The 27,437-nt window shown below is 37.7% G+C and overlaps 1 protein-coding gene across 1 annotated transcript in view; it reads left to right on the top strand.

Annotated features, from left to right (window-relative positions):
* The window catches only part of ARHGAP42 (Rho GTPase activating protein 42), a 428,597-nt gene that overhangs the window by 102,823 nt on the left and 298,337 nt on the right, over positions 1–27,437 (top strand). Inside the window, exon 3 of the mRNA XM_036743492.1 lies at positions 19,635–19,696. Within this exon, the coding sequence (XP_036599387.1) occupies positions 19,635–19,696 (62 nt within the window). The remainder of the gene's footprint in view (positions 1–19,634; positions 19,697–27,437) is intronic.

Raw genomic sequence — 27,437 nt, 5'->3', positions numbered from 1 at the left:
AGCGAAGGAGAATGGAAATGGGCCAAAGGACTAGGGGTCTTAAATCTATAGTTCTCTGCCAGCAGAAAAAAATGTCTATAATTCTGTTTGGGGGTCTACCATGGGCCTAGTAGAGGTGTCTCTAGCTCATGGTATTTCTCATGAGTATATTCCTGCCTAAAAATTACTTAAATCTCAATTTTTGTGTCTTTTAATTGGAAAATACCCTTTGCTCCCAGTTTTAAAAATTAAAAATCCTAGAAGGTGATTTGACTGAAAATGAGACGTAACAGTAGTATGCATAGACAAAGTTCACACTTCCATGTACACTAATGTCACACATGCGTGTATCCCTCATTTTAAGTCAAACCATGTAAATTTACCAGAAGTGAAAAAATTAAGACATTCGGTTATCAAGTTGAAATCTACTTTTAGGTATAATGTGAATTTAGAATTTGAATCTTAGTTACAAGTAAAAGAAGTATACTTTCGCCCCACCTAAAATAGCACGCAGTCTGCTCACCAGTTTTCTTTTTGTCCTTTGTATTTGAAGAATTGATGGCTTCTTCTTCCTTTCCATCTTTCCCCTTCTCTTTGGGCAAAGAGTGTTAATAAAGGACTGATACCTTTTTGTACTTACACATTTGTAGAACTGGGTCCAAGTTTGGCATCAATCTGAATTAGAGAAAAGAAAATGTTTGTACTTTTTTTCTAGTAAAGGAAATCCCAGAACCACAGAATCTCAGAGTTGGAAAGGCTTTTGGAGGCCATCTGGTCCAACTTAGATTTGAAAAATAACCCCAGTAGAAAACACTCATCTTACCTTTGCTTTAAGGTGTCCAGTGAGGGGTTACCCAGTACCTCCCACAGTGCTCTGTTCCACTTCTGAATAGCTCTGCTAGGAAGCGTTCCATTACGTCAAATCTGAATCAGCCTCTTTAGCTTTCAACCATTTGAAACAGTAAGGCAATAAACACAACATAAACTATAATTGTGAAAATGCCTATGTAGTTCTGTATCGCAAAGTATGTGAGACTCTCCATATAGAAGGTAGAAGTAAACCATTTATTCAGACACCAGAGAACCATATCCCATAACCAGATGCTCAGCTCCCACAGCCATTCAGTCCACTTCATCATAACAGCAAGGAACCCAAAACATTCAATACAGAATATCACAACATAGAGCCTCAACATGCCAAAACCTTCCTGACCCCCGCTGGGGTCTTCCCCAAAACAAACTCACAGTACAGCTAAGTCAGCCTGTTCGGTTCTAACCATTGTGAGGAAGGCCATTAGCAGCCATAACATCTTTCTTTCTCTCTCAGCATTTTCTGTGACATAACTTCCTTTTTCTGTCAGGAAGCTCCTCCCACTACATATGTCTTAGTCTTCCTTTGATATAAGCAGGTCACATGGCCTATTAATGGGTGGGAAAGATCTTCAAATCTAATTGTTACTACACCATTGCTCCTAATTTTACCCTGTCAGAATCAAGAAGTCTTTTCCCTCATCTATGTGATAGAATTTCAATCCTGCCATTTTGTACAGATTAGGAAGCTGAGGCCCAGAGAAGGTAAGTGTATATAGATGCAGCTGTTAGGGCAGTAGTTGAATAGAAAATCCAGTTTATATATATTTCTTTACTTTTGTATGTGTGCGGTAGGTTGGAATTAGTGATGTGTGGCAGGAGACTCTGCTTTGATTTCATCACCAATCACTGGTATTAAATGGAGTGACATATAAAAGCTTAGAACAAAGAGAAGCTGCCTCTGGAATTCACATATAATTTGGGTAACAGTCATGAGAAAGTGTAATGATGTCTGGGGGAAAACACGGCTGGCATAAAGTTGAGGAGTAAGTGTTGTTGAAAGATCTTTCTGCTTCAAGATTCTGGTTTATGCTTTTTTTGTAGGGGGTGGGGGAGGGGGTGTGGCATAAGGAGGAAGGTTTTAGCTTTTCATGAATCTGGGCTTTTATGACCAGCTAAGAAAGTCTTGCAAATAAACGACTCTGCCATTTGACTAGTTAGAGGCAGACATTCTAAGAAGAAATGTATTGATTAGCCTGGGGAGAGTATGCTAAGATGAAACATTTAAAACTGAAAGACTTGTAGGAATTTTCACCTAAGGGTTTCCTCTTCATTCTCACAGCATATTGAGAGAGAGGAATATATGCATTTCAAGTTGGGAGAAACTGAACCACATATGGTTGCATGCATCTCTAGTCACCACTTATTAGACTGAGTCTTGATTAATAATGGGAATAGACAAAGAGATAGCAGAATTTGGAGTCAGGTTGGTCCACAGGGCAGCTCAGTGGTGCAGTGGAGAGTGCTGGGCCTGGAGTCAGAAAGACTCATGTTCCTAAATCTGGCCTCCAGACACATGCTAGCTGTGTAACCCTGGGCAAGTCACTTTTCCCTGTTTGCCTCAGTTCTGTAAAATGAGCTGGAGAAAGAAATCCCAAACCACTCTAGTATCTTTGCTGAGAAGACCCCAAATGGAGTCATGATGAATCAGACATGACTAAAAAATGACTGAACAACTGGTCCAGAGTTTTCTGTTAAATGATGAGAGTCTGGACAGCAAGAAATCTCCACTGGTCAGGAAGTCAGGTGGTATAAGGAAGAACCTTAAGAAAAGTAAGGGGAGGTAGAGTCTGAGAGACTCTTCACAGGTAGAAATCTAAAACCCCTGCTTATTGCCTGAAGAACACATGGGTAGAGAGAGAGATTTGGGTGAGGAATCTAGAAAGAGAAGCCTGGACAACAAGAGTTAACCTGAGCACACAGGTCCTGAGTAACATGTTAGAAACTAGGCATAGAGGTTGCTACTATGTAAGGGGGAACCACATTCACCAAGAATGATCTTAGCGTTTTTAAGCAGTAGAAAGACCTTGAACAAGTCATGTACTTCCTTCAACCTCAGTGTCCTCATCCATAAGATAAAAGATATGAACTAGATGCCTTTTGTAGTACCTTCCAGTACTGAAATGATCATCAGTATGCAGCATTTATGAAGCAAGGTGCTAGGTTAACATATAAAGGAGAGAGGGAAGTGAACAAGCTTTTTTAAAGTGCCTACAATATATAAGCCAGGTATTGTGCCAAACACTTTATAAATATCATTTCATTTGTTCCTTACAACAACCCTGGGAGGTAGGTGCTTTTATTATCCACATTTTATAGTGGAGGAAACTGAGGCAGACAGTTTTAGGAGACTTGCCCAAGGTCACACAGCTAGTACATATCTGAGGCTGGGTTTGAACTGAAGTCTTCCTGACTCTAGCTGGTATATAAAGATTGAAATAATTCGTACTCTCAAGAGTCTTACATTAATAGGGAAACTGCTTACATTAATAGGGAAACTGCTTAATTAATAGGGAAACTGCAAGTATGTGTGTGTGTGTGTGTGTGTGTGTGTGTGTGTGTGTGTGTGTGTGTGTGTGAGAGAGAGAGAGAGAAAATATATACTGAATAAATATAAAGAGAATAAAAACAAGCTAGGGAGAAAGTGGGGGGATAGAATTTGAAGGAACCAGAAAAGATTTCACATAGAAGGTAGTGCTTCAGCTGTGTCTTAAAGGAACCTATGGATGCTGTGAATCAGAGGTGATGAAGGAGTGCACCCCCGGGATGAGGATAGGAAATGGAATGCTATGTGTAATGAACAGAGAGAAGGTCATTTTAGCCAAGTACAAGAAGGGGAGAAATGTACAATGAGGCTGGAAAGATAGGTTGGAGCCATGTTAGGGCTTTAAAAGATGAACAGAAGAGCTTATATAATGTCCTAAAGACACTGGGGACATGATCAGATCTGAGCTTAAGGAAAATCACTTTGGGAGCTTGTGTTAAGGACAGACTGGAGTAGGGAGAGATTTGAGGAAGGGAGGATGCTATAATCTGTTTCTCCAGGGCCAGTATGGCCAATATGGGGGTCAGGGTGTGATAAGGAGTGAGCCCACAAGGGGCGCCAAGCAGAAACCCTTGATTAGACTAGAATAGTAGGAGTGGTCAGGCAGTTCTTGGCTGTATCATTCAGCAGCCATGAAATTAGACTCCAGATCTATTTATTAATATTATTTCACTTTTAACTTCTAGGGCATGGGGTCATATGTTCTTCTCTCTTACTTAATTAGAAAACTATGAAATAATATTTGAGTAAGTATTTTTGCATCACAAATAATAATGTCTAATAAAATCTCCTCTCACCCCCTATATTTCACATTAGGCCAAATGTTCATCCTTTATTTCAGAGGCACCAGAGCACATACATGTTTCATAGTGATGGGCTGGCAGGATATGAAAGGAGAATTTCAGTGCCAGTTTTTTAAAGCCTGGTCTCAATACGAGTCTGTTTCTGATTTATAATTTGGCAGTAGAAAAACCTGACCACAAGGCGGATGCTGTGGCGAATCAGGTTTAGTTACCTCAAAGGTAACTAAATAAGTCCCATGTGTATGTGATATGAGACCTCAGGTCCCGAGTGGCTCCAAAGTCTTAGAAGTAAGGGTAGAGTCTCCACGTGCAAGATTGTATTTACAGCAACCTGCCAGCACATGTCAGTGGCTCCATGACATTTTCTCTGACAGTTCAGGAAGCGATTTATTGGCTTTGCTGCAAAGCTTCCTTGGGGCTCGAAGCCACAAATAGAGTGGGAAAATTTTATTTGATGTTGTGGCTCCCTGAAAATAAGCTCAGTTTGAGTTTGTGGCTATAAATAATGCTGGTGTTGAGGACTGGGTGGATATCCTGTCAGTGGAGTCTTAATTGTGACCAAAAAAGTAGTATATCTGGTCAGAGTATCTCTGTGGCCTCCCTAGGAGTGCTAGAGAAATATCCATCATGCAGATGCTATATTTATTCTGTAGCTGGACTACAAGTAGGCATGGAGTAGGCAAAAGCTTTGCTTTGGTTTTAGGTGGAATTGTTAATGGACTGAATGGTCAAGTGTTGTAGGATAAAGAGCATTGGTCAGCGGTAACTGTGTTTGAAAACTGCCTGTGATTTTTACTGGCTGTGTAATCTTTGGCCAATCATTTAACCCCTCTGAGACTCAGTTACCTTGATGTAAAATTCAGATAGTAATAGTAATTTGATTCTTAATAATGGCTGTGAATTTCAGATGAGAGAGGGTATATGTATAATGCTTTAGAGATCTTAAAGTAATATAAACGTAATTATTATTGCTATCTCATTCTGTTTTTCAGTAGGGTTCAGATAAAAATAAGTTCTGGGACAAGTCACTGTCTTGCTATTATTCCTGTTATTAGGATTTATAGTTATCACCTCTGCATCAAGGGGGTTAGGAGCATGGTGCCCCAGCAATCTGGAAAATCCGAATAAATTTTTTTGCATCTCCCTTTGTACCAGGGAAGAAGTCTGAATTCTTTTTCTTTTATGGAGTGTTTAATTGAACCTTATTGTAAAATTTGGGTTACGTATTTGGTCATAAGCCATATATGTAGGCCAATATTTAATAAAAATACTCCATGAAAAAGAAATTTTAAAATTATGAAGTAAATATGAAAATTAAAAGTGCACTGGAGGATGTGGATGAGGAGGTGGTAGGAGCAGTTGCCAAGAGGTTGGTGGTAATTTCTTTTTTTTAATTTAATATTTGATTTTTCTACAATTACATGTAAGAACAATTTTTTAAATATTTAATTTTTTTATTTTTAGTTTACAACACTCAGTTCCACAGGTTTTTGAGTTCCAAATTTTCTTCCCCTTTCTCCCTCCCCTCCCCATTCCTCCTAAAACGGCATGGAATCTGATGTATGTTCCACATATACCTTCGCATTAAATATATTTACACAATAGTCAAGTCATAAAGAAGAACCATGATCAATGGAGTGAATCATGAGGAAGAAGAAACAAAACAAAACAAAAAAGATATAGAAAAAAAGAGAGAGAGCAGATAGTTTCTTTCAATCCATATTCATACTCCATAGTTCTTTGTCTGGATGTAGATAGCTCTTTCCATCGTGAGACCTTTGGAGTTGTCTTTGAACTTTACATTGCTGAGAAGAGCCAAGTCTATCAAAGTTAGTCATCACAGAATCAATATATCTGTGGTTGTGTACAATATTCTCCTGGTTCTGCTCCCCTCAGTCAGCATCATATCATGTAGTTCTTTCCAGGTTATTATGAATTCCATATCTTCCCCATTTCTTATAGCACAGTAATATTCCATTACATTCATATACCACGACTTGTTTAGCCATTCCCCAATTGATGGGCATCCCCTTGATTTCCAATTCTTTGCTACCACAAAAAGAGCTGCTATGAATATTTTTGTACATATGGGTCACTTTCCCCCTTGTGTGATCTCTTTGGGATATAGCCTTAGGAGTGGTATTGCTGGGTCAAAGGGTATGCACATTTTTATAGCCCTTTCAGTGTAGTTCCAAATTGCTCTCCAGAATGGCTGGATCTGTTCACAGCTCCAGTTGGTGGTAATTTCTTATGCCTACCCCTAATATATGGAAACCTCGATAGGGAAAGTCTTGATGTGGAAGGGATAACTGTAATCTCATTCTCGCTGGGCCCACCTAGTATCTGCGGTACAACTCCAGCAGCAGAAAGAACAAAGAATGAATGAATGAAAAGATTTTTTAAGGACTTACTCTTTGTCAAGCACTGAATTAAGCCCTTGGGATGTAAATACAAAAACAAAGATGGTCATGTCCTCAAGAAGCTTAAATTGTAATGGGGGAAAACACATAGTAAAGTGGTGGCCTGGAAAGGGAACTTTGGTCCTGAATATGAATGGCTCAACATACCATATTCAAGAACAATATTAGAGTTGATTCGATCACATGGCTTATGGATCCAGAAAAAGGGGGAAGGGGGCAGGGTGACTAGAGAAAGGTAGAAGAAGGGCATCTAGGCAGCTGTCCAGGAGATTGGCCAGAGAGGAGAGAGTGAAGAGGAGCCTGGTTTGGGGTGAGAAAGGCAAACAGCAATCTGGATAGTGATGCTCCAGGGCAGATGTTCATCCTGGACATAGGCTGTGGTGTAAGTGATAAGGCTATTATTAGCTGGGGGTTTTAGAGGAGGCGTCCAAGAGAGGAAGGAGGAAATAGGAACATTATTTACCTCATCCTCTTCCCACATGATTTTTGTCTACTTGGTCATGTCTCTGTACTTTGACAACTTTTCATTTTATGTATTTGTCAGTCGGTCAGTAAATGCTTATTTATTATATGCCAGACACTGTGCTAAGTGCTAGGGATATAAAGACAAAAGATATTTTCTACTTTCAGGGAGCTCATATCCTAATTGGGAAAGCACCATGTAAACAACAATGTACAAATGAGCTATATACAGGGTAAATAGGAACAAAAAACAGCAGAAGGAAGGCACTAGAATTTAGGGGGATTGGAAAAGGTTTCCTGGAGAAGGTGGGATTTTAGTTGAGACTTGAAGAAATCCAGGAGGCAGAGATGAGGAGGGAGAGCCTTCCAGGTATGGGGGATAGCCAGTGAAAATTGCCGGTTGGGAGATGCAGTGTCTTGTTAAAAAAAAAACAATAGAAAGGAGGCTGATATCACTGGATTGCAGAGTGTGTAGAACGTTGTAAGGTATAAGAAATCTGGAAAGGTAGGGATTAGGCTAGGTTATGAAGGCCTTTGAACACCAGAGGATTTTATATTTGGTTCTGGAGGTGATTGAGATCCATTATAGTTTATTGAGTAGGGGGCTGATATAATCAGACTGTGCTTTAGGAAGATCATTTTGGCAGCCAAATGGAGGATAGACTGGAGGGGAAGAGACTTATGGCAGGGAGACCAGTAGTCCAGGTGTAGGGTGGTGAGGGCCAGGGCCATGGTAGTGGCAGTGTTAGAGGAGAGAAGGGGACACATGTGCAAGAGATGTTTAGGGAAAAAAATCAAAAGCTTTGACAATGTATGGGATATGTGGGGTGACAGAGTGAAGAGTTGAGCATGATACCTAGGTTGTGATACTGGGTGAATAGGAAAATAGTGGTCCTCTTGACAGTAATAGGGAAATTCCAAAGTGAGGAGAGTTTTGGGGAAAAGACAGTTCAGGATTGGTCATGATGAGTCTAAGATGTCTATGGGACATCCAGTTAGAGATTCTAAGAGACAGTTGGACTGAGAGTTTGGAAGGTAGGAGAGAGGTTAGGACTAGATAAGAAGATATGAGAATAGTCAGCATGAAGATGATAATTGAATCCATGGGAGCTGATAGGATCACCAAGTGAAATAGTATAGAGGAAGAAAAGAAGAATGCTCAGGACAAAGCCCTATGGGACATCTATGGGTAGCAGTCATGGTCTGGATGAAGACCGACCAAAGGAGTCTGAGGAGGGGTGGTTATTAAATAGGAGGAGAATCAGGACAGATTGTTGTCACAAAAACCTAGAGGGAAGAGAATATCAAGGAGATGAGAAGACGATTGAGTGTCTAAGGCTGTAGAGAGATCAATAAGGATGAGGACTGAAAAAAGGTCATTAGATTTGGCAACTAAGAAATCATTCAAAACATTTGGAATGCTAACATTAAAAGAGCCCAAAAAGCTATTGTTCTTAAGTTTATGAGTGAATGGTGTAGTTAGGCTATAGTGAGTAACAATAAGGTCTCTGATAATGGCTCTGTTCCAGTTCATTTTATTGATGGAATCCTCCAGGATATTTTGAAATCTGTGTATTTTTAGCTTGGGAATTTATTTGTCAGTCTGTGAAAGATGTGCAACTTCTGGTAGGTAATTCTAACCACCAGGACACGTCTTCCCAGGTATTGGACTGGTATTAATTTGTATAGCCTGTATTACTGTTACACTGTCACAACTACTTCCTGCATAATTTACATTAATCACTAAGTTCCCAGTACTTATGATTATCTGGTAAAGAACTATCCTGAATCTCCATCATAAAGCTTTCACTTTCCACAAACAAATCTGTATGATTCAGCCATTTATTCATTTTCTGGGGGATTGGTTTGTTGTTCACTAAGTTTATGCTGTTGTCCACAGACCTTTTGGCCATCCACTGTTGTAGCTTAGATTTTTTTCATAGGCTTTATTCAAAGATATGTACCTTTTATCAAGCTTGCCTTTTCCTTGAAATGATGTATGGCTGTTGCAAAAGTCTTTCTATAGGTTTATGACCTGTTAGATTCTTTAAGGTCTCTTTTTATCAGTCCTTTTTCTCCTTTTTGGCAAGGAAGTGTTAATCTTTTATAGTTGCCTATGTTTTATGAGAATAGCTTCTAAATAGGTAGGGTTTATTTTACAATTCCAAAATACTATTAGGACTGGTATTTAGAATGCTAGTTCTTATTTAAATTATTTTTAAATTCTTGAATTGCCACCAAATAAAATGAGCGTTTCCATATAAAAAATAGAAAAGAAAAAGGATTGTACATGAAACTGTGGATGTCAGTTACATACAGCTTGCTCATCCTTTTAATAATAAAATATATTTAGCATGTAACTTTCAAAGATGTCCTGCTTGTCTGTGTTACCTGCTTAATGTTACTTATTTTGATTTAAAAAGGATCACAGATTTAGAGCCAGAGGGAAGGTTAGAGGCCATATAGTCCATCCCCTCATTTTACAGATGAAGAAATTGAGTCCTAGAGAGGCTAAGTGACTTGCCCAGGGTCAAAAAGCTAGTTAGTTTCTGAGGCAGAATGTTAACTCAGATTGTCTTGGTTCCAAGTCCAGCAGTCTTAAGGAGTGGCCTTTTATGACAACAAGAAGTTTGAGGTCCCCCTGGTCAGGATATACTTTTATAAATATGATTCACTCCATCTCTTTATTGTTCTCTTTAGTTCTGGACCCAGCTCATCTTTCATCTGCAGCCCTTCTTGGATAGATGGATAGAGGAATGGATGGATGAATGAATGAACAAATCCAAAAGCATTTATTAAGTGTCTGCTTTGTGCCAAGAACTGCTAAGTAATGGGGATAGAAATAGAGAAATTGAGGCAGTCTCTGTTTGCTCTCATGGACCAAATACTCTAATTAGAGGAAATGATATATTAAGGAAAATTTATCTGTTGGCTTGAAAGTGGAAAGGCCTGAAAGTCTTACGGTTTTCAGCAGGAGGGTATGTGGCCCAAGCTGGAGGTCCTTGGGTTATTATGAGTATGTCAAATGCCAGTGCTCGGGAATTCATGTGACTATCAAATTCTGGCCTTTTTTCATTTGAAGTCAGAACTTTGGTTTTAGATCCTGGCTCTGTTATTTACATACTGTTTGACCATGGGTAAGTTACTTAACCTTTCTGCCCCACAGTTTTCTCATAACTACATAATCCAACTAGATAAGGTAGTTGGATTAGATCAGAGAAGGCACATGCTTTGCCCACAACTGGAACCAGAATAAAGTGTAATTGGGAGGAAGAAAGCTGTCTTATCTATATCCCTCATATTGTAATTTAGCAAAATAGATAAGTCACTATGTGGTTCGCAGGGATCCTTATATATGGTTTAGAAACAAGTGCTCTTCTTTCTATTTGGGTTTGGCATTACTGGGCTGAATGACCAACCATTAAGACTTTTTAACAGCTTGAGAAGAAACTACCATTTCCCAAGAGGAAAGGTAATGCAGTATTCCAAGGCTTCATTCACTTATTTCATTGTCATTTGTGAATAAGAGCACTTGGAGAACCGGAACTGATCAGATGCCAAAAAATTAAAATAAAGTACCTAAAGTTATTTTATAACTATTTTTAGAGTTGTGATTTCCTTTTGCTATGTGAATCATTCCTAGAAACCTTAAGCCTTCATTTGATATTTACTATAGCATAAACCAAAAATGACTCAGGGCATAATTCTAAATCTGATATTAAATTTTCTGTGTGATATTTTCAGTAGGTCTGATTCTGGCATTAAATCATTTAACCATGTATGTTCCTATTGGCTATATTATTTCCTAATGTACAAGATCTGGACCTCAGTTTTCTTGGCTTGTGACTTAAAAAGTTCATACCTTTTCATAGCATTAGTAATATGGTATTTAAAAACAAGCACAAATATATAGATATGTTGATATAGTTGTCTCCATGAAAAAAATAGAGCAAAAATTGTATTAAATTTATTATCATTTGGTAAAGTTCCTGAAGGGACAGCTGAAGACCTATTTTTATTGTGGAAATCTCAGCACAAATGATAGCAAGACATACAGTTGCTTTTGCATGTTAAAACTCTTCTTAGAGATGTCATTCTTTTTCTATCATTAAGCATAACCCATTTTAGTAAAAAAAAATTATGTAGGAAACAGATGGCAAAACAATTCACTATTAGAGAAGGGTGTGTGTGTGTGTGTGTGTGTGTGTGTGTGTGTGTGTGTGTCTGATCCTTGGACAGAGGAGTATAGTTAAGTGGACCTAATTATGGGCCAGATTAATCTTGTGAGTTGAGGTTTTAAGTACTTTTGGAAGATGTCCTGGGACATCTTTTGTCCTCATATCATGTCTTCTATAGTCTATTGAAATTGGAATTGGTGTGGCTATCACTTTATAGATTCATGCCAATGCAAGAAAAGTCCTATGATGCAAGTTTTGGGCTAAAGGATTCCAAAATGAAGTGTTCAAAAAGTCATGCCCTAAGCTACTGCTGTCAAGAAAAGTTAACCAGAAAGATGCCCAGCTTAATTCTATCTTTCCTACAAATGAGCCCAGGTGTTATTTCTGGGTCTGGGCCTTCTGAACCTTTGAACTGGAAATGACAGAACAAACATGACTAACAGTGCCTGCCCTCAAAGAACTCACAATTCTAATGGGAAGCCGCCTGTAAATACATAGTTACATATAAGCCATGTAGAGGATACGGAAGGTACTGTTGTCTAATGGAAGACAAGGGATGCAGAAGAAAATAAAATAATTTAGGAAAGTGAACGTGTGACTAAGAAGATGGTGTTTGAGAAGGTGGTTTGGACTACTGGATTTGAAATACAGGGATGATAGATTCCTGGCCAGAGATGGAAGTCATCTAATAATAGTTGGATAGAATGTATAGGCTGAGTGTCTTGAAAATCTAATCAAAAGAGAATTACACTACAAAGCATGGGGGAGGAAGAAAGCTATCTATCGATATCCTTCAAGGTTAATATTTTGAGAGTAGCTCCAGTGAAGGAAGAGGAATAGCTTGTTGGGACATCTAAAAATTCCCTGGAGACAAAATGCAAGAAAGGGACTAATAATAAGACCCTTGACCTCAAATGTCTATATACAACATAGGCAACAAACAAAATGAAGCTAATTTAAGCTAAGAGGATGACTATATGTTCCTTTGAAAAATAGAGTCAGAAATACTAAAGGTCAAAATGAGCTGTTGCTGGCAAGGAGAAGATGAGGTCAATGAAAAAGGGTGGGTTTTTTTTTGTTTTTGTTTGTTTTTTAGTTACTTGGGGAGAAAAAGGCGGATCAAAGAAGGGATAAGAATTTTGCTTGGAGTAGATGAGATGATAACTGTCAACAGAGAGAAAGCAGAGCTGCTTATTTCTTACTTTGCTTCTGTTTCCTCTGCCAAAGACTATAACCTTTGAACTGGAAATGACAGAGCAGACATGACTAACAGGAAATTGATGCCCACGATAAGTAGGAGGATCCTAAGTGAGAGTACCTAATTGCTCTTAAATTCGAGTCACCTGGCCTTGGGTCCTAGAGGAGCCGAGGATGGTATGGCTAAATTATTGCCAGTGATGCTTGAAAGATCATAGAAAATAGGAGAACTACCACAAGATTGGAGGGGAATAAATGTTTGTTTCCCCCCTTGTATGTCTCCCTCCCCCTCAAATGAAGAGAACAATGTCTGCAAAGTATAGGCTAGTGAATGTGGCTCTGATTCTTGGGAAAGTTCTCAAGGGATCATTAAAGAGGTCGTGGGGAACGTATAGAAAGGGAATCAGTGATTCCAAAGGACCAGCCTGATTTCATAAAGAAAAGATCATGCTGGACTAACTTAATTTTGCTTTTTTTACATGAAATGTACATAATTTACCTAGATTTAAACAGAACTCTTGATAAACATTTCTTATATTTTCTTGTGAAGTAGATCGAGAAATGTGACCCAGCCATGGATTCAGAGCCGATTAGATGGAGCAGATTCAGTAGTTGTTAGTTGATCAGGGTCAGTTTGCTAGGAGGTCTCCTATGTAGCATCCTGGGGAATCTGTGCATGGCCTTGTGCTTTTTAATATTTTTATCAATGACTTGGATACAATCTTATATGACCTGCTTATTAAATTTGCATTTGATGCTGAATTAGGTGAAATAATTAACACTGGACAATAGATTTAGGATCCAAAAAAGATCTTGACAGGCTGAAATGGTGAGGCTAAGAGTTTCTGGATATGGTAGGAACTGAGTAAATACGTGTTGAATGAACTCTTCACTGGGCTGTGGCCGTAGAAAGGGTCCTGCCTTTAAGCAGCTCATATGCAGTCAGGCTTATGTGCAAACATGTAGCAGCTTTCAGGCAGAAAGATGTGGCATATACCACACTGAACCATCTACACGTACATTTTTTAATTTACAAAATTATTTTTAGAATACATTTTTTGATGCTTTTGGATTTTATATCCTGTATCCCAGAAAAGAGTTAAGCAAGATCGGCTAACCATGTTCTGTAGTCTGACAGTAATATGCAACCTTGGGTACCTGGAGCTCCCTTCCCCTCTGCTGTCTTTCCAGAGGTGGGAAATGTATGTGTCATCATCTGTGCTCTGGACCAAAAGATTCATCTACACTTTCTTGCCGTGACCCTCTGGAACCAGCCCTCCCTGTTCACTTAGTGATATTAACCTCCTATAGGACTGGCCAGTGAGGGATTCTCGGTTTCCCTTGGGTACTGGGCAGCATCTGAACTGTTTGTTCTCATCACTCTCACTAGGAAGTTGGGCCTCTGGGGGCTTAGTGTATAATTGATTGGCTTCTAATTGTTCTTCCCAGAAGTATTTCCTCTTGAGATAGGGCCCTAAGGGTGTGTTCTCATTCCTAGGTCCTCCTGAGTTTGGGATTGGCTGAAAATTCTTGAGTCCTTCACTCAGTCTTTTGTTCATTTTCCTTTACCTAAGAGAAACTTTCCTGTTCTTGAAAGAACTGTTCTGGTTCTGTCTCTGAGTGCTAGGGTGGTCTACCTGCTCTGTTCCACCTTAGACCAAGGAAATATATCTTCCAATGTCAGGGCCTTTCAATGTGTTGTTCTGCATCTATGTTCACTTTCCCCATGTGAAGTTCCTGTGTCTGTGAGAGGTAGGTATAGGGAGCAATGTAATCGTTCTGGATGTAATTATATGACATGGATGAGTTGCTGGCCTATCTCTTGGTCTCCTAGCACAAGGCTTCTTTCTATCACCTTCTGCTGCCCCGTCAACTTCATGCCTCTCTCATCCCTTGCTTTGCCTGCCCTTTTAAGGTAGGGAGTGGCATCCTCCCTTTATTGATGAGTGTTCTCGCACCTGGTCATATCCTTCACATCCCAGCAACTCTGAATTCTTGGAAATCATCATCCAAACCTTCATTCTGTACTCTCTACCACCTGATTCCTCATTCCTGTCCCCCTCACCCCTTCTTTTGTTCCCATTTCTGTTCTCCACAATGATATTTGGCTTGAAAAACAAGTACATGAAGTAGGATAATAAGACCAGAAAGAAAAGATCATGGAGAGCCTGGAATGCTAAGTTGAGGAATAGGAACTTTTCACTAGTTAATGGGAAATCAAGGGACGATTTTGAGCTGGGAAGTTGTTTGTCTATAGCTGTGCTCTTAGACATTATTTGGGCAGCTGTGTGCTGGACAGATTGGAAAGGAAAGAGACTGGAGACAGAGAAACCAGAAAGGAGGCTAGTGTCCCAGCAAGACTTATTAAAAGTATAAAATAAGGCCTTGAATGGAAAGGAAGGTTCTGATGAAAGAGAATTATGGAAGAAGAATGGAAGGGACTTAGGAATCCTTTAGAGACTGCAAGGAAGGGGAGGAGTCAAAGATAAGTGAAGCTTTTAGTCTTTCTAGAAATAGGTAGTTCCAGGGGGGAGGAATGAAGGTAGGAAGAGAACAAGCATTTATTAAGCTCTCATCATGTCCCAGGCACTGTGCTAAGTGCTTTACAAATATCTCTTTTGATCTTCGTTGTACAGTTGAGGAAATTGAGGCAAATAACAGTTATGTCATTGCCCAGGGTCACACACAGCTAGTAAATGTTTGAGGCCAAATTTAAATTTAAGTTGTACTGACTTAATAATAATAATAATAGCTAACACTTATATCAGGGCTGTCAAACCTTGGGTTTTTATTGAAACAATAGACAATATATTTTGATTTACCATTTCAGTGAGAGCTTTGTGGTAGCTTTCTTTTTACTAAAGCATTTATGTAAATTTATATCCATGTAGGTGGGCCACATAAATCTCACTGCAGGTCCCATTTTGGACAGCTCCGATTTATATGGTGCTTACTTTGTGCTGGACACGTTGCTAATTGCAACAAATTACAATTCTTATCTCATTTGAACCTCATGAACAACCCTGAAAGGTAGATGCTATCATTATCCCCATTTTACAAATGAGGAAACTGAGGCAGAGAGGTTAAAATGACTTGCCCAGGAATACACAGCTAGGAAGTGTCTGAGGCTGGATTTGAATTCAGGTCCTCCTGACTGTAGGCCCAGGGCTCTACCTATTGTGCCAACTGTTTGCAAGGAGCCACCCAGCTTGGCTCTGGATTCCCCAAACCCTCAAATAGTAGATTCCTTACTGGTGGTGGTTGTCTTCAGATGGAAGAAGGCACTTTTCATCCATATGAGTAGGCCAACTGTTAAAAATCTGTGCGTTTTTTACTATATCCTCTCTCCTCCATCCCAATCTAATTCTATGTTGGTAATTCTTTAAAAAACATGAGAAGGAGGTAGAGGAGTGTGTGGGGATAGACCAAGGTTGTGTAGAACTGTTGAATCAGAGGTGCTAGTTACACCTCAATTCACTGAAGACTGAGGGAGATTTAGATTCGTAGAGGTGCTTTGATAATCTCCTGTCCAGGGGAGATAATTGTAATCATGCGAGTCTCTAAGGTCATTAAATGAGGGAGTATGAAAAGAGAGAACCAATGGCTTGACTTTAGGGAGTAGCAACTTTTAGAAATGGGATGAGGAGCCTTGAAATGGTTACCCTACAGTTAAAAAAAATTTATATAGCCCCAATAAATATTTGTGTATTTGAATAAAAGAAGCATCAAATTTGGTGTGGTGGAGAGAGCATCGAGTTTAGTATCTGAGTATTAATTTGCTACTTTCTAACTGTGTGACTTTGCCCTAGGCTGTTCATGTCTTTAACTATTTGGATTTACTCATTTGTAAAAATGAGGGAGTTGGACTCTGAAATCTCTTCCAGGTCTTAATCCAGTGGTGGATTTGCAGTCAGAGAATTTGAGGTCTCTCATTTTCTGATAAAGATAAAATACAAAATCATAGTATTTGAGAATGTCAGATCTCTAAGGTATTAATCCTACCTAGAATATTTATTCTACACATAATTATTTGGAAAGATGTTATATTAATGTGAGCTGCTGTAATCAACAGCATCCTAACCTCCGGTGTACTTGTATGTTTAAGTTGCTCTTATTAGACTGGAAGCTCCTTGAGGGCAGGGAAAATTGTTTGAATCATCTTTACATTCCTTCCCTAATAAAATGCCTCATAGAGAGTAAATACTGTTAAGTAGACATTTAATCTGTTGTTCAGTCCTTCAATGAATATTATTGGTGAAAATCATAGTAGTAAAGCAGAAAACCAAATTTAGCACAAGTGAACTGACATCATAAAAGGTTTTTTTATATCAGCCATATGAAATATCTATCCACAATTATTCTTTTCTCTCCTGGAATCAACTAAACTGTACTGACTAAACTGGCTTGAAATGTTATCCCCTAGATTACATCATTTTGGATTCCAGTCACAATTACCATAACAGAAATCAAAGGATTAGTTAAAAAGACCTAGGGCAATCTGATAAACACATTAATAGTCTAGGTACAACCTACAAATCAAGAAAAGTAACATTTAGAAACTTTGGGGGCAATTGTTTGTCTAGAAAAGAGTCCAACTACTGAGATTCCATTTTTGGCAAGAAACTAAACCCATCAATATTGGAGGTATGTTTATATCCTGGTTCTGACATCAGTGATTTAGGAAACAGACATTTTCTATATGAGAACTGTGTTCCAAACTGGAGTCTACAACATTCTCCATATAGCCTTAACTTTTTTTCCTGCTTTGATAAAAATATCATTTCCCTGTAAATCTGCTATTTGATTCATGATTGGTAGTATCAAGGAGATAAATAAAAAGAGAGGAAACAATTATAATATACATTTTTATTCCTGTTCTTTCATCAGTTACAGAAATCATAATGAAAAGAAATTCATTTTTTATATTATAATCATTAATGTATGAAGTTATTGTATAATGTTTTAATTACCATTCAAATAACATAAAATCACTTGTGATCATAGTTCTAGCCTTCCTTTCCCTCCCTTTTCTTTAAAAACAACAACAAACCTAGAGTTTTTCTCCCACCTAACTGATCAGTTCCCTGGCTTCTAATTTGCTTTATATTATAGAATAATTAAGGTGCCCAATCACCCCTGGTAATTTGGCAGTAAATAGTAGTTCTCTACTCAGGTTCTTTTTAGGTAGATAGCCCAATGATGGTGGGAGGGGGGAACATGACATAGAATTAGAATAGTACATTAGTAAATGCAACAATCAAGTAAAACAATTTTACATTTTATTAATCTTGAATCGTATTTATTTCATTTCTATGGTGTCTTTGTGACAGGATAGAAAACTTAACTTGTTAGTGATGAATGGATTTTTTTTCCCAAATGGCTGCATCAGTAATGCACCAGATATCTCTTTTCCTTTCTTTGCTCTCTCCAACTATAAGCAGTATAAGGTAATATCTGTGGAGAAGGCTTTAATTCTTTCAGGTGCCAGGAGTATTTGAATAACTTACCTAATGGCAAGAAATGGAACCCTAAAAACCAGGAAAAGTGCTCAGTCTAAACCAGGGCATATTCAGGCATTAAAACATCAGATTTAATCATCTTAATAAAACATTGGAACATTTTAGGGAACACTATTAGATATCCATTTTGAGCCTCCCTTTGAAGGCAGGGAAGATGAGGAGAAATCAATGCCAACCATTTACTGGAATAAGATAAACGAGTAGGCAGTTTGGAGATTAAAGGCATTATTTATAAGCCATTAATGATCACAGTTGCATGAGTTCTGTGCCATAAACAACATTATGAGCATAAGTATTCCTGGAAAAGGAGGCATATGTATGTAGCAAGAATAAGTGACAATAAATATTACCAAGACATTTAAGGAAAAAAGGAAGCTTTCTCTAGCATCTTCTTTTAGTACTTTATGGAGATGTTATAGGAACACAATTAAGAACTGCATAGTTATAATTATTAGACCAGTACCCCCAAAAAGATCCAAGGAAGAAGAAAAGGATCCATATGTGCAAAACAATAGTTATTGCAGCTCTTTTTGTTGTTGCAAAAACTGGAAGTTAAGGGGGTGTTCATTAATTGAGAGAATGGCTGAGTAAATATGTGAATATAATACTAGTATGCTATGAGAAATTATAAAAAGGATGACTTTAAAGATGATTTCTATGACCTGATGCAAATTAAACCAGGTGAACAATTTTTACAATAACTGTTAAGAGAAACAGCCAGGGAAGACTTAAAAGCTCTGATAAACATGGTAACCAACTTGTCTCCAAAATTCTAATGATGAAACATGCTGCCTACCTCTTGAAAAGTGATAGGATGAATCATTTTCTTTTTTATATATCCAATGCAGGAATTTGCTTTGCATGACCATGCATACTTCTCACAAGGATTTTGTTTTTCTATTTTTGAGGGAAGGGGTGGGGAGGAGGGAAATAGAGAAAAAAATGAATTAATTTTTTTAAAAAAGAAGCTCATAGGACAAGAAGATGGGAGAGATTGTGATCTGTACCAGAGAAGAAAAAATCTGTATCAATGAAAGCATGATTCAAAGTATCAAACTAATGAAATTTAAGCTCAAGATTACCAAAAAAAGGTAAGGCAGCTAGCTAGGTCATGCAGTGGTAGAACATTGGGCCCGAAGGCCATTTTATTCTAGGCAGCATGAGTAACAAGTAGTTTAACATGGATATTGCTAGTAGAACAAGGAAGAGGTGACAGATTAAAGAGATTGTGGTAATAGAGTTCATGGGACTTGGTGGCTGAGTTTAGTTTTTGAGATGCAAGTGGAATAACTGGTACACTGTTCCAAATGTGATACTAAAAACCAGGAGAGAGGTTAGGGCTGGAGTTAGAATTTTGTTAACCATTTTTAGGAGTTGGGGTTAGATTGCCAGTGGTGAGAGAATTACTTTATCTTATAGCAAGTGCTATCTTCAGTCAACATTTAGTAACTTTCCATTTCTTTGATTTTTTTACGTTTTATTCTCAATGAAAGAGGCTAATATTAGAAACTCTATATAAGGACTCAGAAAATGTCTATGTGCAACATACGTATTCTGCTTCCATAACATTCAGACTTTAGATGATAATGCTCTTTGAAATAAGGCTTTTGTGTATTTTTTCTAATACAAGAAGACTAACGAATCCTTTTGTTTCCTTTTAGCTCAGTCATTAAAAGAGTTTGCTCGATTACTTATTGCAGTGGAAGAAGAGAGGAGAAGACTGGTATGTATTATTTTCTGCCATTTTGAAATGTAGCCATTTGCACAATCTCAGAAATGATGGCATGCAGTCTGTATTTTTTTTTAATTTATTTGGTCAGTGATATATGTGGTTTGGCACATTTTACAGAACCCCAGCATATCCCCATTTGAAGCTCCCACAGTGTATGAATTCCAGAAATGGGCACTTAATAAATTCTGGTTGACTGACCGACTGAAATAACATAGCATCAAAGAGTAATTGTGGTTGCTAACACATGCAGACACATTTCAGTAGTTTCCATTTTTTAAAAGGATGAAAGGGTGAATATTTTATGTCAGTGTCATTGTTACGCAATGTTTTTTAAATCTTAACCTTTTCGCTGTTTAAAATTGTCTTCATTTATGTAACTGTAGGACTTGTAACCATTGTTCTTTTGGTTCTGCTTTGCTTGTTTTGTATTACTTTGTACAGGTCTTAGCATGTTCTTTCAGTCTTTCTTAGTCATTGTACCTTACACCATTAGTGGTCTTTCAGGTCATTCACATATCAGAATTTTTTTAGCTGTTCCCCGATTGTTGTTTCCAACATTCTGCTGTTTATAAATAATGCTGTTATGATTTTTTTGGCACAGCCAGGTGTTTTTGTTGGTAAACTCCTTGTGGTTTATTGGTTTTTAGTTTCTGCACAGAGGGAAGTAACATTTATTATTAGTTAGAAGTGAACTATAAAAATAGAAAGGGATCTTAGAGATCAATTACTCTACCTCTGATTCTTTTACTTTGAAAAATGCCAATTTCATTGGTGTGGCTGCCCATTCTACTGGTGCAGATTGTAATTACTCCATGGTTTCACAGATCACTTATTTTTATGGTTGAACAATCTGTGACATGGTAGCCTACCTTCTGATGGTGAGCCTCTTTGGATTTAGGTTCCTCTTCAGATGACAGACACGTCATCAGAGCCATGTTCACAATTGTGATTATATTTTTTGCTGGCATCTAGAGTCACATTAAATATTATCGTCTTTGGGGCCTATTCCTCTATTACTTTCTTAAAAGATGACTCATTTACTCTCTTTTGTGAAAATGAAATCTTTTGAAACCCTGATTGCCAAATAGAATGTGAAGGAAAATCTGAAGGTAGAATAGAGGTAGAGGATTGGTATTATTAATGGCATGAACCTGAAGGCTAGTGCTTTTATTTGACTGAGAAGGACACAAGAAAATGTACTTTGATTTGAACCATCATTTGAACCAATAAGGTGCTTACTTGCTGTTGTTTCGTGTAGATTGATTTTGTGTGGTTTTGTACTGTTAAATTTTATAAAAAAAAAAAGTAAACATATGTTTGTTAAAGAGCCTAAGTTGTACTGTCTTCTTCTTTGAACATTTTATTAGTAAATGGAATGTCTTTACTTAGTTAATTTAAAAGAATAATGGAACTTTTGGGAAGGAAATCAGATCAGTAGTTATGTTCCTCAATATCTTCTCCAGATGAATCCAAGAAAAATGACCAGTGAAGTTTCCATGGAGACAGTGCACATAATTCAAAGTGCACTTGGGCAAAGGCAAAAAAAAAATCGAATGACTCTTAGGCCAAAAGAAGAGAGGAGAATTTTTTATTTCAAGCCTAGGATATTTTGATTTACTAAGTTGTTGTGAACAGATAGACCATGGTCATTTCTAGCTTCATAACATCTCATATCCTTTCTCTTCATTCATACAGGCACTACCACAGGACAGAACTAGTTCAAAACAGAACAGAACTCATCTTTCAAATCTAAACTCCCTTCTCTCTCTCTCTCTCTCTCTCTCTCTCTTTCTCTTTAAAATAAATTTAATTTTAATTTTACAACACTCAGTTCCACAAGTTTTTGGGTTCCAAATTTTCTCTCCCTCCCTCCCTCCCCCCCAAGACAGCATGTAATCCAATGTATGTTCTACATATACTTTCAAATTGAACTTATTTACATAATAGTCCAGTTGTAAAGAAGAATTATAACCAATGGAATGAATCATGAGAAAGAAGAAACAAAACCAAAAAAGAAGGAAAAAAAAAGAGAGCAAATAGTTCGCCACAATCTGCATTCAGACTCCATAATTCTTTCTCTGGATGTGCATAGCTTTTTCGATCATGAGTCTTTTGGAGTGGTCTTTGAACCTTGCATTGATGAGAGGAGCAAAGTCTATCAAAGTTAGTCCTTACAGATACTGTGTGTCTAATCGTGTATAATTATTGCCTGGTTCTGCTCCCCTCACTCAGCTTCAGTTCATATAAGTCTTTTCAGGTTGTAATGAAGTCCATCTGCTCTTCATTTCTTATAGCATGATAGTATTCCATTACATCCATATACCACAATTTGTTTAGCCATTCCCCAATTGATGGGTATCCCTTCAATTTCCAATTCTTTGCCACCACAAAAAGAGCTGCTATAAATATTTTTGTACATACTGGTCCATTTCCCACTTGTGTGATCTCTTTGGGATACAGCCCTAGAAGTGGTATTGCTGGGTCAAAGGGTATGCACATTTTTATAGCCCTTTGGACATAGTTCCAAATTGCTCTCCAGAATGGCTAGATCAATTTGTAACTCCACCAACAATGTAACAGTGTTCCAGTTTTCCCACATCCTCTCCAGCATTTATCATTTTCCTGTTTTGTCATGTTAGCCAATCTGACAGGAGAGATGTGGTACCTAACAGTTGTTTTGATTTGCATTTCTCTAATCAGTAGTGATTTCGAGCACTTTTTCATAGACTATAGATATCTTTAATATCTTGCTCTGAAAACTGCCTGTTCATATCCTTTGACTATTTCTCAATTGGGGAATGACTTGTATTCCTATATATTTGGCTCAGTTCCCTGTATGTTTTAGATATGAGGCCTTTATCAGAGACACTGGTTGTGAAGATGCTTTCCCAGTTTTCTGCTTCCCTCCTAATCTTTGTTGCATTGGTTCTGTTTGTACAGAAACTTTTCAATTTAACATAATCAAAATTAGCCATTTTGCATTTTGTAATGCTCTCTCTTATTGAGTCATGAATTCTTACCTTCTCCATAAATCTGACAGGTAAACTGTTTCTTGCTCTCCCAAATTGTTATAATATCAGCCTTTATTCCTAGATCATGAACCCATTTTGACTTTATTTTGGTAAACAGTGCAAGATATTGGTGTGTTACCAGTTTCTGCCATACCATTTTCCAATTTTCCCAGCGGTTTTTGTGAAATAGTGAATTCTTAGCCCAGAAGCTGGATTCTTTGGGTTTATCAAAGAGTAGATTGCTATAGTCATTGATTACTGTGTCTTATATACCTAACCTATTTCAATGATTCATTCTTTTTCTCAGCAAGTACCAAGTAGTTTTGATGACTGCTGCTTTATAATACAGTTTAATATCTGGTATGGCAAGGCAACCTTCCCTAGCGTTTCTTTTTATTAATTCCCATGATATTCTGGACCTTTTGTTCTTCCAGATGAATTTTGTTATTATTTTATCCAATTCTATAAAATAAATTTTTGGTAGTTTGATTGGTATGGTGCTGAATAAGTAAATTAATTTAGGTAAAATTGTCATTTTTATTATATTAGCTTGACCTAACCAGGAGCAACTGATAAACTCCCTTCTCGCTTGCAAATTTCCCTGTTACTTTCAAGTACACCACCATATCATTACCTAGGCTTGTAACCTCAGTGTCATCTGCAATACCTTACCCACACTCACCCCAAACAGGTAATCTGTTTGCAGGTCTAACTTTTTCTCACTTCACAACTTCTCTTATATGTGTTCCCTTCTCTCTGTTCACACAGGTGCCATCTTGCTACAGGCTCTGATCACCTCACACCTAAGCTATTGCCATAAGTTTCTGGTTTTTTCCTGGCTCAGTTCTTCCCCCACTGTGGTCCATCCTTGTATTCAGCTATCAAAGTGGCCTTCCTTAAGTTTAAGTTTTTGATGTCAGTCCCTTCTCCCTCACCCCATTCATTAAACACCAATGGCTGTTGTTACCTTCCTACACCTGTAGGAGTGGTTTGGGAAATCATGAGAATTGTCACTGGAGTCATAGGGCCATTGATTGACACGTTTTCCAGGAATGATACTTGTGGATTTAATTACTGTTCTCAGAACAGGAAGTTAGAATGGCCTGGCTACTTAGTGTGATATGGGAGGCACATGGCCAGAGTGAAGCAGTGGTCAGGTGAGGTTGTCTAGTTATAATTAACTCTCAGCAACCTGGAGAGCATGGCCCCAGGGTAGGAGCTGGAACTGGAGACCTAGGTCAGAGGGGGAGGAGGATGGAGTGGGGTGGATGTGTGTAGAGCAGAGGCAGCTGCTGCCCCAGTAGGGGCACATGCAGGAGGGTGGCTACGGTGCTGTAATAGAATCTGATGGAATATAAGCCCCTTGAGTTACTAGAACATAGTAGGTACTCATTAAATGATTGTCGAATATTTTCTCTCTGTCTCAGTGCAGTGGTGGGTGCTATTTTCTCCCTGCATAGATTGGACGTCTTCATTTATGATTCCTTCAAAGACATACCTTCTGTGAATCACAAATGTCTCTATTTGCTCTGTCTTATGCACTCAGTAATTCAACTTGTATTATTATTTTTAATTGTCCCTCTAGTTCACAAGTTTCGTGAGGACAGACTGCTTTCTTTTTCATTTTTGTATGCCAGGTATCTATCATAGTGCCTTGGACCTATAACAGATATATTCTTAATAAATGTGACTTTAATTAATATCCCAGAGCTGAAAGGAAATTTGAATGTCAATTCTTCCAACCCTGACCAGAAACATGAGATTTCATCTGTTTTCTTTGAAAACCTAAAGTTTATTTATGGCCTATATTGCGAGAATTTATTAGCTATAATATTTGATTAAACAGATCTCCCCATTCTTTGGTGTCTGTGGATAAATGAAATTTGTCTGTTCTTTTGCATTCACCTAATTTTAGAAGAATAAATCAGGCTTAAATCCTTACAGATAATTTCTTAGTAAATTGTTTTATTTAGCTTCACTTAACAGAGGTTTGTTTTGTTTTGTTTTAATGGCAGTTTGAAATATCAGAAAGGTACTCTAGGCATGAACCCATCTTGGCATTAGCAAGTAGTACCTGAAATTATGAATCACATATGGAACATATATAACATGTGTACTTGCCTCATCATACTTTTTACCTTTGGGGACATAGCCTAAATTGTTTAAGCCCTTTTTGTCATTTAAAAAAAATCACAGTAGAATTATACCATCTCTCTCATATTGTGATTTATAAATGTAGAGGAAATACGGTTTTTAGGTTGAATGTGATGCTTTAGAAGCTAATTCTCCCTAATGTCCTATGTTATATGTCTGGAGAAATCAAGTGTGCCAGGAGCTATGCTAGTCTCTGGGGACAGGAAGAAAAAAAATAAAGAGGAAACTGCTAGGCCTCAAGGAACTTATGTTTTATTGACACAAAATAGTGAATGTGGAACATCTAAGGCAGTGCTGTCCAAAATACGGCCCATGGGCCACATGCGGCCTGCAGTGAGATTTTATGCGGCCAGCTTGTGGGTTTTAATTTTCATGAGTGAAAAAATAAAATAATATTTTTTTAATTCAATCACTAATAAATAATCTTGTTGATATTAATTTTCTTCGGTGTTTTTAAGCAGCATTAGGGACGGAACATATTGCACAGAATTTTCAATCGATCTGTGAGATGTTTTCTGTTCCGAATGTAAGATGCAGACTAGTTAGTATGCATCTACCTTTATACTTTTGTGTTGTCGCTTTGTTGTTTTGTGTTTGCTTTCACACCTTTTCCTGTCATATTGATGGTGTGCGTTCCCCCACTTTCTATTGGTGTATTGTATTTTTTTATTCTGGACGCCCTTGAATAATTATTTTATTTTGATGCAGCCCCAAGATAACCTAAGGTTGGACAGCCCTGATCTAAGGCATAAGCAGCTGCAAAACCAAACCAAACAAAAATACAACCATAGTTGTAGAACATTTCCAAGTAATACTTCGGTCTTGAAGGTTGATTAGGATTACATGAAAATGCATCTGATTTTCTCTAAAACATTTTAGTACCTAAACCATATTTATGGCTAGATTCAAGTAAGAGAGGCTAAGAGTTTGGGTATTTCTCTAAAAAGCTGAATTTGCTGTCTTATCATATTGAATCTTCACATTCATTTATTGAGTATTAAAAATCTATAAATCACTTGGAGTGGGCCGGGTAATATAACCCCTTTAAATGATCATATATAGCAATTCAGTCTAGGTAACTTGTCAGCTCCTAGGCAGATATCATGCCATGGTCAAATTGAGCCACTCAGTAGAGGTGGTACTTCACTAGCTGCTCAGAACTTCCAACAGGTTGCTGGGGCACCACAGAGCCACAATTCTTCTATTTTCTCTGCCTACTCAATGTCTTGGGTCTTTTAACCCAGCTTGCTTTGTGTTCAGTTCTGGAGGCTTTTTGGACTTTATCTTCTCAGGTTTGTCCCTGGTCTTGGTTAATGCGAAATTACCCCTGCTTATTCTTCTCAGTTTGATCTCCCTTTGGAGAATGAGCTTAACTTTCTAACCATGCTTAAAATCTTCCTTGTACCTACAATTTATACTGAATCTGGTCACCCTAACCCCCTAACCCTTCACCTCTACTGTCTCTCTCACCCCCACCCCCAAAAGAAAATGGTGAACAGAATATATTGTCATGAAGTAGGACACACTGCTTATTACATTCTATTTCTGAAATGTGGCTCCAGTTTTCTCTGATCCTGCAGACGTTATCTGAGATACCAGCTAACTTTTTCCATTCCTGGTTCCCTTAGGATATGGCACTATGTTAAGTTATTAAGTACTTTAGCTACTAGGAGAAGGTGAGAGGTAGGAAGAAATATGCCTTTAACACAGGCACCCACTTGGAGAAATTATTTTCAAGTATTATAGAACAAATGAAATAATTCGATACACATCTGATAACTTTAGGACTTTTATGAACAATAATAACCTATTTCCAGCGATTCTTTTAAAAAAAATAGGGAAGAGCACAGAATCATTATGGGCCAGTGAATTATCTCAAACTAACCTTCAAATACCTAGGGATTTAGAGAATACCAAACATGTTTCACTAAGCATTTTTCCATCATTTTAAAACTGGTGTGTATTTCAGGGGAAATTTAATCCATATGTTACTGATTCATTGACACTCAATTTATCAAATTACTGGTTTGGGAGAGCAATTTAATCCTTAAGCAAGTCTAACAAACCTTTTTTTGTAAATGTTTTTAAGCCTTATTTTCTTTTAACTCAATGCCACATCTAGCCAGTGCTAAATGAACCTTGAACCTGGAAATGATTAAGTTTGATTTAAACTAAGAATCTGTAATATTGAAGAGAATTTGCAGTAGTTGGTGAATTACATTCCTTTCCAATAGCAACATTTTTTTCCTTTAGTGATTTAAACTTTTGTAATAATTTTTCACAATGTAATTACTGAGTCACTAAATAATATTGAGATTTAAGCTAGATACTATGATCTACAGAATGCAGTACATTTAGAAATCATTCAGTTATTTTCATTGTCTCAGTTAAAGTATAAATAAGTACTCAATGAACATTTGAATTTTTGATATCTTTTGGTTGTACATTTAACTTCTGTTGGGAAAAAATGTTAGGTATGTGCTAACATACCAACATTCTTATGCAGTGACTGCTTTATGCCACCTGAATCATTCAAAGCTGAAAATTCTTTTAAGAAAGTTTGGGGG

Source organism: Trichosurus vulpecula, chromosome 2, assembly GCF_011100635.1.
Source record: "Trichosurus vulpecula isolate mTriVul1 chromosome 2, mTriVul1.pri, whole genome shotgun sequence".
NCBI classification, from domain to species: Eukaryota; Metazoa; Chordata; class Mammalia; order Diprotodontia; family Phalangeridae; genus Trichosurus; species Trichosurus vulpecula.
Note: the sequence above shows the minus strand (reverse complement) of the source record. Positions and strands in the feature narration are given on the sequence as shown.